This window comes from Coregonus lavaretus (genome assembly GCF_964263955.1).
Source record: "Coregonus lavaretus genome assembly, chromosome: 1".
Classification (NCBI taxonomy): Eukaryota; Metazoa; Chordata; class Actinopteri; order Salmoniformes; family Salmonidae; genus Coregonus; species Coregonus lavaretus.
In genome coordinates, this window is record NC_139988.1 from 72,458,718 (window position 1) to 72,473,305 (window position 14,588).

Below are 14,588 nucleotides of genomic sequence, written 5' to 3' on the forward strand. Positions count from 1 at the left end.
TGTACATTTTCAGTTAGCCTATCAAACTGACGATTGTTTCTTTTTGATGAAAGTACTGATGATGGGTGTACTGTTGCTTGTATTCGTTGTATGCACGTGTTTACTGTGACGGTCACCCTGATATTGGCTACTAGGTAGCTACTTCCCACGCCTTGCGGGACAGTAGTGCTTGGCGAAGGACACTGTGTCCCGGTGTTGTTGCCGTTCATGCCCTCCCCATTGAGTAGACTGTATGTATCAAGGTGTCATCTAGGTTATCAGTATTTGTTATTTATTGTGTAGGCTGCTATCCTCCTTGAAATAAAATCATGGGAGGGGGAAAAAATGGCCACGTTAGTTACCGCCGGCGACATCATGATACAGCTGTCCAGTGGGAAGTGCCTCAGGTTGGCAGGCACCGCGATACATCACCGTGCACTGGTCGCCGGCTTATCGACTCGTAGTGCAGCCCAATCAGCTACGCGAAACGGTCTTGAGTGGCAACAAATCTGGCCAATTAGCTGATTCGCTTTCCATACACTGACTCCTTTCGACACACCCGCTTGCCCATACTCCAGTCGCCATATTGGGCTGCAGCTACCCATACTTGGAAGCATTGCCAAGGGCTGTGCAGTAAGCAATAGAAAGGAGACCAGTGAGGGCTATGGCTTTTAACCCATGCTCACTTAAACATTTTTACATTTTAGTCATTTAGCAGACGCTCTTATCCAGAGCGACTTACAGTTAGTGCATACATTATTATTATTTTTTTCATACTGGCCCCCCGTGGGAATCGAACCCACAACCCTGGCGTTGCAAACGCCATGCTATACCAACTGAGCTACATCCCTCAGACAGGGGGATGTAGATAAACCAACAGACAGGGTTGTACGAAAGACATCGGTTTTTATTTATAAGTCATTGCTTGTTTTATTTGTTACAGAGATTTGACAGAGATTTTATTTTGTCAACTTTTCTCCTTCCTCCCTCTCACAATCTTTCGCCATCTCTCTCTTACAATGCACCTACTGCTAAATCATGCTTTACTCTTATTCAATCGGCCTTCCTTTTATCCCTATCGCTGAGAAAGAGAGAGAAATTAAGACAGAGGAGTAGGCAAGCTATTTTAGTACAGTACTCATCCCTTTTAAGCTGTCCTTCTTTCCAGTACATGAACAGGGACAAGTCCATTGATTACTTCACAGCAAGTCAAGACAAAACATCAACAATCAATCGCCTACTTGTTTCAAATAAACAATTGAGCATACACCACAGCACCCAAGAGTAAAAGTGTTTGTCTGTAGACACTGAACTCTATATGCATAGATGATGTAGGTATGATGCATGCACTGTTCGATTCGACAGGGAGAGATAGAAGTGAGGGATGGGGAAGAAGAGAAAGAATCGGAGGCAGGGAGGGAGGGAGTTAGAGAGGAATAGTTTCGATGGTACAAGATTCTTTTATTATAAAATAATCCCACTGTCGATACTCACACACAGCACACCCCCATAGACTTCAATCCTCTCAACTCAAAGTATCTCGATAAAGGATAGTGAGAGGGGTGGAGATGGAGAGAAGAGCGAGGGGAGCGAGAGCACGTAAGCGGGCCACAGAGTTGTAGAAGGGGGGAGTGAGGGGGATGACGGAGAGAGGTAGAGGGATTGAAAAGGTGGATTTACTCATCCTCCTTCTCCTCTCCGTGTGTGATGACGTAGCAGATCTGTTTATAGTCTACGTTGCCAGCCACATCTGGGGGAAAGGCAGCCCACAGGTTGGTCATCTGAGGGAGAGGAAGACAGAAGGAGAAGGAGAGGCTTACAACTGGGAACCATTGCAGGAAAATGGACAAAGTTCAGTGTCAGACAGCACACATAAACATAATGTAATTCATTATTACTCTAAATAACCATATCATGAAAGCTCAAACACCATGTTGCTCTTAGGGCAAAATATTCGTAGAGCAAAAGCACTGTGCAAAGAGCAAGAAATAATGTTAATCTCATTATAATCTCAATGTGGTTTAATTTCGAAAATGTCTTTAACAATGTGCATTATAAAGGTGATTGTTTATGTATTGCTCAGTTTACGTAATGTACTAATTGTACACCCCCTTTTGAACCATATTGTTGAAGAAAAGTTTCAAATTAAATCCCTGCGAGATTCCAAAGAGGTTTATGGTATTTTTTGCTATTTGCACAGTGCTTTGGCACTAAGAAAATGTCGCTCTAAATGACTGAATGACTGATAGAATGATAGATCTCTCACCTCCTCAGCAGTGAACCTGTCGCACTGGGTGGTCAGGAGCTCCTCAATGCTGGAGAGGAAAGGAAAGAGGTAGGAAAAGAGAGAGAGAGAGAATTATCAACCAGGGCACACATAAAGACTACCTAAAGATGTTGTGAGTGAATTTATAGAAGAGTAATGGAAGGAAAGGGTACAGGGTGAAAACACGTACAATTCCTTCTTGATGAAGCCGGTAGCCTCGGGGTCCAGGACCTTGAAAGCGCTCACGATAACATCCTCGGGATCAGCACCTAAGAGGAAGGGAAGAAGAGGATCCTCAGTTAAATTCTATATTACCTCAAACTCACAGTGATGGACACAGAAGTGATGGACTAAGAAAAGTGATCGACTAAAACTGATGGACTAAGAAAAGCAGTAGAAGTATAAACAAACAAAACTTTATGTGTATAATATATGTACATTTTATAGTAACTTATACTGAACAAAAATATAAACGCAACATGTAAAGTGTTGGTCCAATGTTTGAAGCTGAAATAAAAGACCCCAGAAATGTTCCATACGCACAAAAAGCATATTTCTCTCAAATGTTGTGCACAAATTTGTTTAGATCCCTTTTAGTGAACATTTCTCCTTTGCCAAGATAATCCATCCACCTGCCAGGTGTGGCATATCAAGAAGCTGATTAAACAGCATTATCATTACACAGGTGCACCTTGTGCTGGGGACAATTTAAGGCCACTCTAAAATGTGCAGTTTTGTCACACAACACAATGCCATAGATGTCTCAAGTTTTGAGGAAGCGTGCAATTGGCATGCTGAGAAGTGTGCTCTTCACGGATGAATCCCGATTTCAACTGTAGAGGACAGATGGCAGATAGTGTGTATGGCGTCGTGTGGGCGAGTGGTTTGCTGATGTCAACATTGTGAACAGAGTGCCCCATGGTGGTGGTGGGGTTATGGTATGGGCAGGCATAAGCTATGGACAAGGAACACAATTGCATTTTATTGATGGCAGTTTGAATGCACAGATATACCGTGAAGAGATCCTGAAGCTCATTGTCGTGCCATTCATCCGCCGCCATCAGTATGATAATGCACGGCCTCATGTCGCAAGGATCTGTACACAATTTCTGGAAGCTGAAAATGTCCCAGTTCTTCCATGGCCTGCATACTCACCAGACATGTCGCCCATTGAGCATGTTTGGGATGCTCTGGATGGACGTGTACGACAGTGGGTTTCAGTTCCTGCCAATGTCCAGCAACTTCACACAGCCATTGAAGAGGAGTGGGACAACATTCCAAAGGCCACAATTAACAGCCTGATCAACTCTATGCACAGGAGATGTGTCGCACTGCATGAGGCAAAATGGTGGTCACACCAGCTACTGATTGGTTTTCTGATCCACGCCCCTACTTTTTTTTTTAAGGTATCTGTGACCAAAAGATGCATAGCTGTATTCCCAGTCATGTGAAATCCATAGATTAGGGCCCAATTAATTTATTTCAACTCAGTAAAATCTTAGAAATTGTTGCATGTTGAGTTTATATTTTTGTTCAGTGTAGATATGTAACTATGCAACTAGTTCATATTCACTATACAGAAAGTATAGAAAGTATAGAAATAGGGACTCAAATATCTGACTGCTCACTCTCATTAAGAAAAGCTATCAAGAATGGTCCACCACCTAAAGGACATCCAGCCAACTGTGGGAAGCATTGGCGTCAACATGGGCCAGCATCCCTGTGGAACGCTTTCGACACCTCGTAGAGTCCATGCCCCAGAAACAAATTGAAGCTGTTCTGAGGGCAAAAGGTGTGTGTTGGGGGGTGCAACTCAATATTAGGAAGGTGTTCTTAATGTTTGGTATACTCAGTGTATGATGGATGAATAACCAGGCCAGTACAGCTCGGCTTGGTTCAGCTGAGTAATGTGAAAAAGATATAAATCGCTCCTAGCAGTTGACCTACCCTTCAGCTTCTCGCCAAACATGGTGAGGAAGACGGTGAAGTTGATGGGACCGCTGGCCTCCTTGATCATGGCTTCCAACTCCTCATTCTTCACGTTCAGTTGACCCATAGTGGCCAGCACGTCCCTAAGATCATCCTTGCTGATGATGCCATCTCTGTTCTGGTCAATGATTGTGAAAGCCTGGCAGGAAGCGAAGCAGATGAGAGATTTGATACCATATAATTCACTGTGGGGCAATCCAAATGACATCGATCATGTTAACATGACAGTATTATGTAAATGTAATATTTATATTGCTTAGAAGCATATGAAAATAAGCTAATGTTATCACACTACCCGGTACCCTATTGAAATGCATTTCCATGACCTCAGTCACCTAATTTCAAAATTCATTAGACTAGTCGATGATAATAGACAGTGTGTAAGTGACAAAACTAGGGTGCACTGCATTGTGAAACTTGAGTGGCGGGAATATTTATATCACAATTCACAAGATTTTCCCAAGATAGTCCGTCAAGATAAATGTGAAAAGGTCTCTCTCCTCTCTCCCCACATAGCTGCATGTGTCACTCAGGTGAAACCCAAGAAGGCTTTAGAGCACACAGGGGACTTGGCAGCTGGCCCGCCACTTGTCTTTTTAAGGTGGTAAAATGGTCTCGGGACGTCAGGCAAGCCTCTTGCGACATTTAGGATCCGGTATTGATTACACCCCTAACACCCCTCCCCTTACACCCCTCGCCCCCTTCCCTGACTAATCCCTCTGCCCCCAACCCCTGTTCCTTTTTTTACCCCCTCATGTCTCCAATTGGCCAAATCAATCACCCAAAGACAGGGATATACCCAAAGACTCTGACACACTTCACATTTTTCCCCTTTTTAAATCGTACAAATTGTTATCAGTTTCCCAAATTATTGTAATTTCTCTACCTCTCTGATTAGGTTGTGCTCTCCTAAATGTTGGGAGAACTTCCACTGTGAACATTTCTACATGGTTTTAACAACTAGTAGGCTATTTCACACCAGCTCAAAGAGCAAAGCCTAGGTGTCACAAAAGCTATTCTGGCTGAGCAGAGGCACAGGTTGGTTGATTGCCTTTTCCGTAAATAGAGGCCTTCAACGTCTTCAAGTCTAGGGGTCTCTCGTAAATTCTGGCTCCCTTTCTCGTCTTCACCCACCCACTAGCGCTAGCATTAGCATCTACCAGCTGTTGGGCAACACATTCCAGGGGGTCACAGGGAAGGGTTCTGAGAGGGGGTGCTGGGGAAGACTACCCAGCAAACCAAAATTGGTTCTGTGAAAGTTCCCAGAACATTCCTTAGGTTGCAGCAAATGTTCTCATAACACAAAAACTGTCCAGTTGTGCTGATGATTATACAATGTCTGTATAAAACCTTTGCCTGATGTTGCAAGAACGTTCCCAGAACACATGTAGTTCTTTACAAGTAGATTGTGTTATTGAATTACCTGGAAACCTAAAGGTGAACATTTGGGGAATGTTCTGTGGTGGTTGTTACAGATGTTGTGCACAACATTTTAGTGACTGTTAGGAGAACATTCCAAGGATATTTTATTTTAAACATTTTCTGAAAAACAGGATGTTATCATCCTAATGTTAGATAAAACCCTAACTAGAACTTAATGGGTCTCTAAGCTAATGTTCTGGGAAATGTTCCCGGTTTGCTGGGTAGTGACCTATCCCAGGTGACCGCTGTCATCAGCAACTAAGTAATTTACGGTTGTCTCCTGCTGGTGACGATTTGTTTTTGGGGGGGTCAACTGGAGCCCAAAAACGTAATCGAATCAAGTCTATGTCTGTCCAGCTCTATGACGGCTATCACTTCCATCACGCCCACAGTGATAGAGACAGTAAAATGTGAACGCCACCAATGAGGACGCCACCTACCTTAGGATGTCCTGTCTTACCTATTACTAAGTCAATGGGTTGTTTGTCTATTTTGGCTTTTGCAAACCTCTTTCAATGGGATCCCCATGTGATGCGTGGAGATGTTACAATATCATGTATCCCAATAACTATGTCGGCTGACTTATTACAACTACTTGACCAAGCATTGATATCTAGTGAAAATAGTGTAGGTGTGGCAGAAAATCCCCCCAAAAACGTACCTCCTTGTACTCCTGGATCTGGCTTTGCTCAAACATGGAGAACACATTAGAGGATCCACCCTCTCCCTGCTGCTGCTTCCTCTTGGCCTTCTTGGGTGCCTGGGGGTCAACGATGAACAGGACATGTCATTTAACTCACAGTAAACACAGCCAACACAACCAACAATTTACTGTAACAGCCTGTTTGGGCCATCCATGCCACTCTGGGTCATTCTGGGCCAAAACGTCTTGGACCTCCACAGTAGCAAGAGGTAGAGGAACTCCCTAAGGTAATTCAACAATATTTTGAGAATGATTCCTCTGTCATTGACTTGTCATTGTCAGATTTCTATGCCTGGGTGCTTTTAGCTTTTGTTTGAATAAGTTGTACCAATTCAAGTCACACTTTATCAGCATAAGGCTTTCGAAGAAAGGTGAGTTGTATAAAAGGCACTTGGCCTGTTCGGTTGTAGCGTCCAAATTGGCTAAGATTCTGTAATATCTTAGAGGCCTCTAGAGCAGTGGTCCCCAAACATCCTTTAAGTATTTCCCTTTGATGCACCAATTGAACAAAATCAGAGTATTAAGCCACAAGACTTGGTCTTGGGTCTTTAGCCCAGGGAGGAAACAGCTTCCACCAATGGGTCCCAACCATAGTTTGGGAAACTGTTCTAGAAGCCTTTAAAATGTAATTCAGTCCATTGTATTGCCATTATCCAGTTTGCATTGGTATCCTACAATCAATGATGCTTTAAGTTGTTAGTTTATTGAAGACAATCCTAGACCCTAGAAACTATTCTCAATTGAGAGGAATGCAAACACACTCACCATCTCTTTAGAGTTTGTGGGGGATTTGGTTGGTCAAGAAGAGAAGCTTATGCCAAGCCGATGTGACTGACATGTTTGTGTTGGCCCCTTGAGGCCTTATATACTAGCTCAAGGGGGCTAACTTTAGCTGCACCATCAAGTTTGGCAAGAAAAGAGGGAGCTGAGGAAAGTAAGAGAGAGAGGGAGGAGCAAGGAGGTGCTCAGGGTATCGCCTTTCCGGCACTCCAAAATAGGCACAGGGAGTCTTGGAATTAGGTGAATTTCAAGCACAACATTCAGACCTTACTTTGGTGTCAGTGTCACACTTGGACTAATATGGACAAACCTCTATTGCAGCCTTGGGGACTATTGAACCCTCCTTCTCTTCCACTTCCTCCTTCTTTCTCAGCATGCCCAGGGTCTTTGTTGTGGCTATGTTTATTGTGTTTAATTCCATCCACCCCAAGAGGGCAAACAACAACACAATGGGCTATTGTGAGATATCCATTCCCTGAGTGTATACATGTCATGCCTGTTACCAGTTGCAGGTCCTTCCTGTTACAACACTTTACACTGCCCATAAACAACAGATAAGTATGTGTTTCAAGTGTTGGCTTGTGCCTCCGGTAAACATATTTTAAAGTCACCACTTGTCTAATTGACCTGTTGAGATCTGTGTATACAGTATGTACCCCCTTTAGTGTGGAAGAAGCCAATTCAATGGATTACAGTAATTACATGTGGAAACTGTTGGCTGAGGGGGATTGGTTACATTCCAGTAATGACAAGGTCACACGTATTCCAGACACAGAACAGAATATAGCAACAATAGCTAAATAATTATATCATATTTCAGTACATGATCTTAGAGCAGTGTTTCCCAATTCCAGTCCTCGAGTACCCTCAACAGCACACATTTGGTTGTTTGATTTGATGACTGGACTAAACAGAAACGGTTTTCCAACATGGAGGCTCTAATTTGGGTTGCTCCTGGTCCCTGGAGACACCCAGGACAGTGCTTGACTGAGCGGGCCACCAGACCACCCACTCAACTCCATATTGGGGCTTCATGGTTGGCCATCTATCATGGAAGTGTACAGTGGAGCTACGTATTGAGATACAGAGTTTCAGGGAGCCGTGAGAACTGATACCTCTCTCCCCTCAAATTACCGCCCAATTTTTCTCTCTTCGACATTCAAGGGCCTTCCCTCTGCCTTAGAGCAAAATATAGTCCCCAAACTGACCTAATTTGATTCTCCCAAAAATCTGTCCACCCTCAGTTGATGTATTTTCTTCTCAGTCTCTGCTTTTCTCCCTCATACACTTTGCTTAACTTGTGAGAAGAACCAGTGGAGAAGTTTCAGTTGGAAGTAACGTCATGGGCTTAGTTGACAAGTGAGGAAAAAGAGGAGAGCTTTGAAAGTGTGTAAAAAACAACAGCTGTGGATAGACCAAAAATAGCACTGCCTTTGCCTCCCCCTGTTCTCATTCTGAGAATTGTTTTAAGATGGTCATACCAAGGGTCATTTAAGCTATTTGATTGAGAATTTTAGGACCCCTGTAGGTATAAAAAAAAAGATTTACTAATAATTTTATTAAACATTGAAATTGGCCTTTCTGCTATAAGCCCATAGAAATGCATTGAATAACATATACATTAATGGCAAAGCAGATCAAAAGAAAGTATGTTTTGAAGTGTCTGTCCTACAGTGCATTCGGAAAGTATTTTTATTTTATTATTTTTATTTTTTTATTTTTGGTCATTTAGCAGACGCTCTTATCCAGAGCGACTTACAGACCCCTTGACTATTTCCACATTTTATTACGTTACAGCCTTATTCTAAAATGGATTATCAATCTACACCCAATACCCCATAATGAGAAAGCAAAAACAGGTTTTTAGACATTTTAGCAAATTTATTAAAAATAAAAAAACGGAAATATCACATTTACATAAGTATTCAGACCCTTTACTCAGTACTTTGTTGAAGCACCTTTGGCAGCGATTACAGCCTCAAGTCTTCTTAGGTATGACGCTACAAGCTTGGCACCCCTGTATTTGGGGAGTTTCTCCCATTCTTCTCTGCAGATCCTCTCAAGCTCTGTCAGGTTGGATGGGGAGCGTTAATGCACAGCTATTTTCAGGTCTCTCCAGAGATGTTCGATCAGGTTCAAGTCCAGGTTCTGGCTGGGCCACTCAAGGACATTCAGAGACTTGTCCCGAAGCCACTCCTGCATTGTCTTGGCTGTGTGCTTAGGGTCGATGTCCTGTTGAAAGGTGAACCTTCGCCCCAGTCTGAGGTCGTGAGCGCTCTGGAGCAGGTTTTCATCAAGGATCTCTCTTTACTTTGCTCCGTTCATCTATCCCTCAATCCTGTCTCCCAGTCCCTGCCACTGAAAAACACCCCCACAGCATGATGCTGCCACCACCTACATACACATAAACATACATACACATACATATATATATATATATATATATACACATACATACATACATACATACATACACACACATATACATATATATATATATAATTTTTTAAAATATATTTTCCTTTCTTACTTTCCAACCCCACTACCCCTTCCCTAATTGGTGTAAACTAGTGAACAACAATGCTTAGGCCTCTACTTCCAGCTTATACATACTATATACATTTTACGGACACAGTCAATTTTACAATAATTCTATTTTGTTTGTTTTTACTCCTGAACTTCCTCTACCCTTAAACTCTCCCATCATTTTCATGATGTCCATCCGGTTTGCTTCTATATGCTACAGTGAGGGAAAAAAGTATTTGATCCCCTGCTGATTTTGTACGTTTGCCCACTGACAAAGAAATGATCAGTCTATAATGTTAATGGTAGGTTTATTTGAACAGTGAGAGACAGAATAACAACAACAAAATCCAGAAAAACGCATGTCAAAAATGTTATAAATTGATTAGCATTTTAATGAGGGAAATAAGTATTTGACCCCCTCTCAATCAGAAAGATTTCTGGCTCCCAGGTGTCTTTTATACAGGTAACGAGCTGAGATTAGGAGCACACTCATAAAGGGAGTGCTCCTAATCTCAGCTTGTTACCTGTATAAAAGACACCAGTCCACAGAAGCAATCAATCAGATTCCAAACTCTCCACCATGGCCAAGACCAAAGAGCTCTCCAAGGATGTCAGGGACAAGATTGTAGACCTACACAAGGCTGGAATGGGCTACAAGACCATCGCCAAGCAGCTTGGTGAGAAGGTGACAACAGTTGGTGCGATTATTCGCAAAATGGAAGAAACACAAAAGAACTGTCAATCTCCCTCGGCCTGGGACTCCATGCAAGATCTCATCGTGGTCCCCCTGCTCAAGAAAGCACATAAACAGGCCCGTCTGAAGTTTGCCAATGAACATCTGAATGATTCAGAGGAGAACTGGGTGAAAGTGTTGTGGTCAGATGAGACCAAAATCGAGCTCTTTGGCATCAACTCAACTCGCCGTGTTTGGAGGAGGAGGAATGCTGCCTATGACTCAAGAACACCATTCCCACCGTCAAACATGGAGGTGGAAACATTATGCTTTGGGGGTGTTTTTCTGCTAAAGGGACAGGACAACTTCACTGCATCAAAGGGACGATGGACGGGGCCATGTACCGTCAAATCTTGGGTGAGAACCTCCTTCCCTCAGCCAGGGCATTAAAAATGGGTCGTGGATGGGTATTCCAACATGACAATGACCCAAAACACACGGCCAAGGCAACAAAGGAGTGGCTCAAGAAGAAGCACATTAAGGTCCTGGAATGGCCTAGCCAGTCTCCAGACCTTAATCCCGTAGTAAATCTGTGGAGGGAGCTGAAGGTTCGAGTTGCCAAACGTCAGCCTCGAAACCTTAATGACTTGGAGAAGATCTGCAAAGAGGAGTGGAACAAAATCCCTCTTGAGATGTGTGCAAACCTGGTGGCCAACTGCAAGAAACGTCTGACCTCTGTGATTGCCAACAAGGGTTTTGCCACCAAGTACTAAGTCATGTTGTGCAGAGGGGTCAAATACTTATTTCCCTCATTATAATGCAAATCAATTTATAACATTTTTGACATGCGTTTTTCTGGATTTTTTGTTGTTGTTATTCTGTCTCTCACTGTTCAAATAAACTTACCATTAAAATTATAGACTGATCATGTGTTTGCCAGTGGGCAAACGTACAAAATCAGCAGGGGATCAAATACTTTTTTCCCCTCACTGTATATCTTTCTAACTGTGCTCTTTCACAAAAGCTCTCAACCTATAACCTATATCCTTATTATGGACACAGTATGCTTTACATTAGTTATCTTGTTGTTATTAGTCCCATCCTTCAGCTCCATTCAACACCTCCCATCTTTCTCTTAACACCATCCATTTGGATTTCTATTTGCCATTTATTTTTCAACTGTACTGTGATGTTTCACAAAAGTTTTGAACCCTTCTATTCTCATTGTTTCTACAGATTGTAAATTGAAAATATTTTTTTTGCTAAAGGAATTATTATATTATTGATCAATTGACTATAACTTTTCAGATCACCCAGTAGTGCTATTTGCAGGGTTAGCTCCAGGTAAATATTGCAATCATTCAGCCATTCCTGGACCTGTGTCCAAAAACAAGCTACAAATGGACAGTACCAAAACAAATTATCTCATGATTCTGTCTCTTCACAGCAAAATCTGCAGAGCTGGGAAGATTGTATCCCCGATATAAATAACATTCTATTGGTAGCAAGAATTTTGTATAATAATTTAAATTGAAAAATTCTAAGTTTGGAATCCGGCTACGTTTTGTATATCAGTTCATAAACCATGTGCCATGGAATCGGTACGTCAAAAATCTCTTCCCAACTATTTTGCAATCTATATGGGACGGCTGTCAATCCTTTGGTCCTCATATGAAACTGGTATACTTTTTTATTTATCACAATTTTCTTTAACCAATTATGTTATGTGTCAAGGTTGGCTGTAGGTGGGTGTATGGGTGGAATCAAGCGCAAGGACACCGAAGTCAATAATCCAAAAGACTTTAGTCAAAATTACCAATAAGGCAAACAGGAAAACTCGCCCGAAGGCGGAACGACGCACGTAGGCGACCAAAATAAAGGCGCACGAAAACAGGTGCGTAAATACGCTCCAGCGCAGTGGAGTAGTAAGCTCAACCGAGCGAAATAGTCAAACGACCAGCAAATACGACAGTACACGAAACAATAACACACAACACCTGACAAACACAACGAGAACTAAATAGGACACTAATGACACTAAATGATAACAGGTGTGAAAACAATCAGACAAAAGCAAACGAACATGAAACATACAACGGTGGCAGCTAGTATTCCGGAGACAACGAACGCCGAAGCCTGCCCGAACAAGGAAGAGAGGCAGCCTCGGCCGAAACCGTGACAGTACCCCCCCCTTGACGCGCGGCTCCAGACGTGCGCCGACTCCGGCCTCGGGGACGACCCGGAGGACGCGGAGCAGGGTGCGTCGGGTGCCCACGATGGAATTCCGTCAGGAGAGACGGGTCCAAAATGTCTCTCCTCGGCACCCAGCACCGCTCCTCCGGACCGTACCCCTCCCACTCCACTAGATACTGGAGACCCCCCATCCGACGTCTCGAATCCAAGATGGACCTCACGGAGTACGCCGGTGCCCCCTCGATGTCCAATGGGGGCGGAGGAGTCTCCCTGATCTCACTTTCCTGGAGTGGGCCAGCTACCACCGGCCTGAGAAGGGACACATGGAACGAGGGGTTAATACTTTTATATTCAACAGGTAGCTGTAATTTATAACACACCTCGTTCAACCTTCCCAGGACTTTAAATGGCCCTACAAACCGCCGACCCAGTTTCCGACAGGGCAGGCGGAGGGGCAGGTTTCTGGTAGAGAGCCAGACTCGATCACCAGGTGCGTACACCGGTCCCTCACTGCGGTGGAGATCGGCGCTCGCCTTATGACGTCGGAGGGCCCGCTGCAGGTGGACGTGTGCAGCGTTCCATGTCTCCTCCGAACGCCTCGCCCACTCATCCACCGCAGGAGCCTCGATCTGGCTCTGCTGCCAGGGTGCCAGAACCGGCTGGTAACCTAACACACATTGGAAAGGGGTTAGGTTAGTGGAGGAATGGCGTAGGGAATTCTGGGCCATTTCGGCCCAGGGAACGTACCTTGCCCACTCCTCCGGCCGGTCCTGGCAGTATGTTCTTAGAAACCTACCCACATCCTGGTTTACACGTTCCACCTGCCCATTACTCTCCGGGTGGTAACCCGAGGTGAGGCTCACCGAGACCCCCAACCGCTCCATAAAGGCCCTCCAGACTCTGGAGGTAAATTGGGGACCTCGATCAGACACAATATCCTCGGGTACCCCGTAGTGCCGGAACACATGGGTGAATAAGGCTTCGGCAGTTTGCAGGGCGGTAGGAAGGCCCGGCATGGGGAGCAAACGACAGGCCTTAGAAAACCGGTCCACAACGACCAGTATAGTGGTATTCCCCTGTGACGGAGGAAGGTCAGTAAGGAAATCCACCGAGAGGTGGGACCATGGTCGTTGTGGCACGGGCAGGGGTAGTAACTTACCCCTAGGCAGATGTCTAGGCGCCTTACACTGGGCGCACACCGAGCAGGAGGAAACATAAACCCTCACATCCCTTGCCAACGTGGGCCACCAGTACTTGGCACTAAGACAGTGCACTGTCCGGCCGATACCCGGATGTCCAGAGGAGGGTGACGTGTGAGCCCAATAGATCAATCGATCCCGAACCTCGAGCGGAACGTACTTCCGACCCTCCGGGCACTGTGGCGGACTAGGGTCGGTGCGTAACGCCCGCTCGAGCTCAGCATCGACCTCCCACACTACCGGTGCCACCAGACACGACTCCGGCAGTATGGGAGTGGGCTCCACGGACCTCTCCTCCGTGTCATACCGCCGAGACAGCGCATCTGCCTTACCGTTCTGGGACCCAGGGATGTACGTGATCTTAAACGTAAACCGGGTCAAAAACATACTCCATCTAGCCTGCCGAGGGTTTAGCCTCCTCGCTGCCCGGATGTACTCCAGGTTACGGTGGTCCGTCAAAATGAGGAAAGGGTGTTGAGCCCCCTCAAGCCAGTGCCTCCACACCTTTAGGGCCTGTACCACGGCTAACAGCTCCCTGTCCCCTACGTCATAGTTTCGCTCCGCCGGACTGAGCTTTTTTGAATAAAAAGCACAGGGGCGGAGTTTAGGTGGCGCGCCTGACCGTTGTGAAAGCACGGCTCCTATACCGGCCTCAGACGCGTCCACCTCTACCTGAAATGGTAAAGAGGGATCCGGATGCGCTAGCACCGGAGCCGAGGTAAACAGGTCCTTCAGCCTCCCAAACGCCCTGTCCGCCTCGGCCGACCACTGCAGACGCACCGGACCCCCCTTCAAGAGAGACGTGATGGGAGCTGCCACCTGTCCAAAACCCCGGATAAACCTCCGGTAGTAATTCGC

The 14,588-nt window shown here is 44.9% G+C and overlaps 1 protein-coding gene across 1 annotated transcript in view; it reads right to left on the reverse strand.

The window, feature by feature from the left end:
* Positions 1-869: 869 nt before the first annotated feature.
* LOC311135506 (myosin regulatory light chain 2, skeletal muscle-like) overlaps positions 870-14,588 on the reverse strand; it is a 50,463-nt gene continuing 36,744 nt past the window's right edge. Inside the window, exons 3-7 of the mRNA XM_084169515.1 lie at positions 6,318-6,416; positions 4,193-4,373; positions 2,436-2,514; positions 2,246-2,294; positions 870-1,760 (exon numbers count right to left, since the gene is read on the reverse strand). Of these exons, the coding sequence (XP_084025641.1) occupies positions 1,656-1,760; positions 2,246-2,294; positions 2,436-2,514; positions 4,193-4,373; positions 6,318-6,416 (513 nt within the window). The 3' untranslated portion in view covers positions 870-1,655. The remainder of the gene's footprint in view (positions 1,761-2,245; positions 2,295-2,435; positions 2,515-4,192; positions 4,374-6,317; positions 6,417-14,588) is intronic.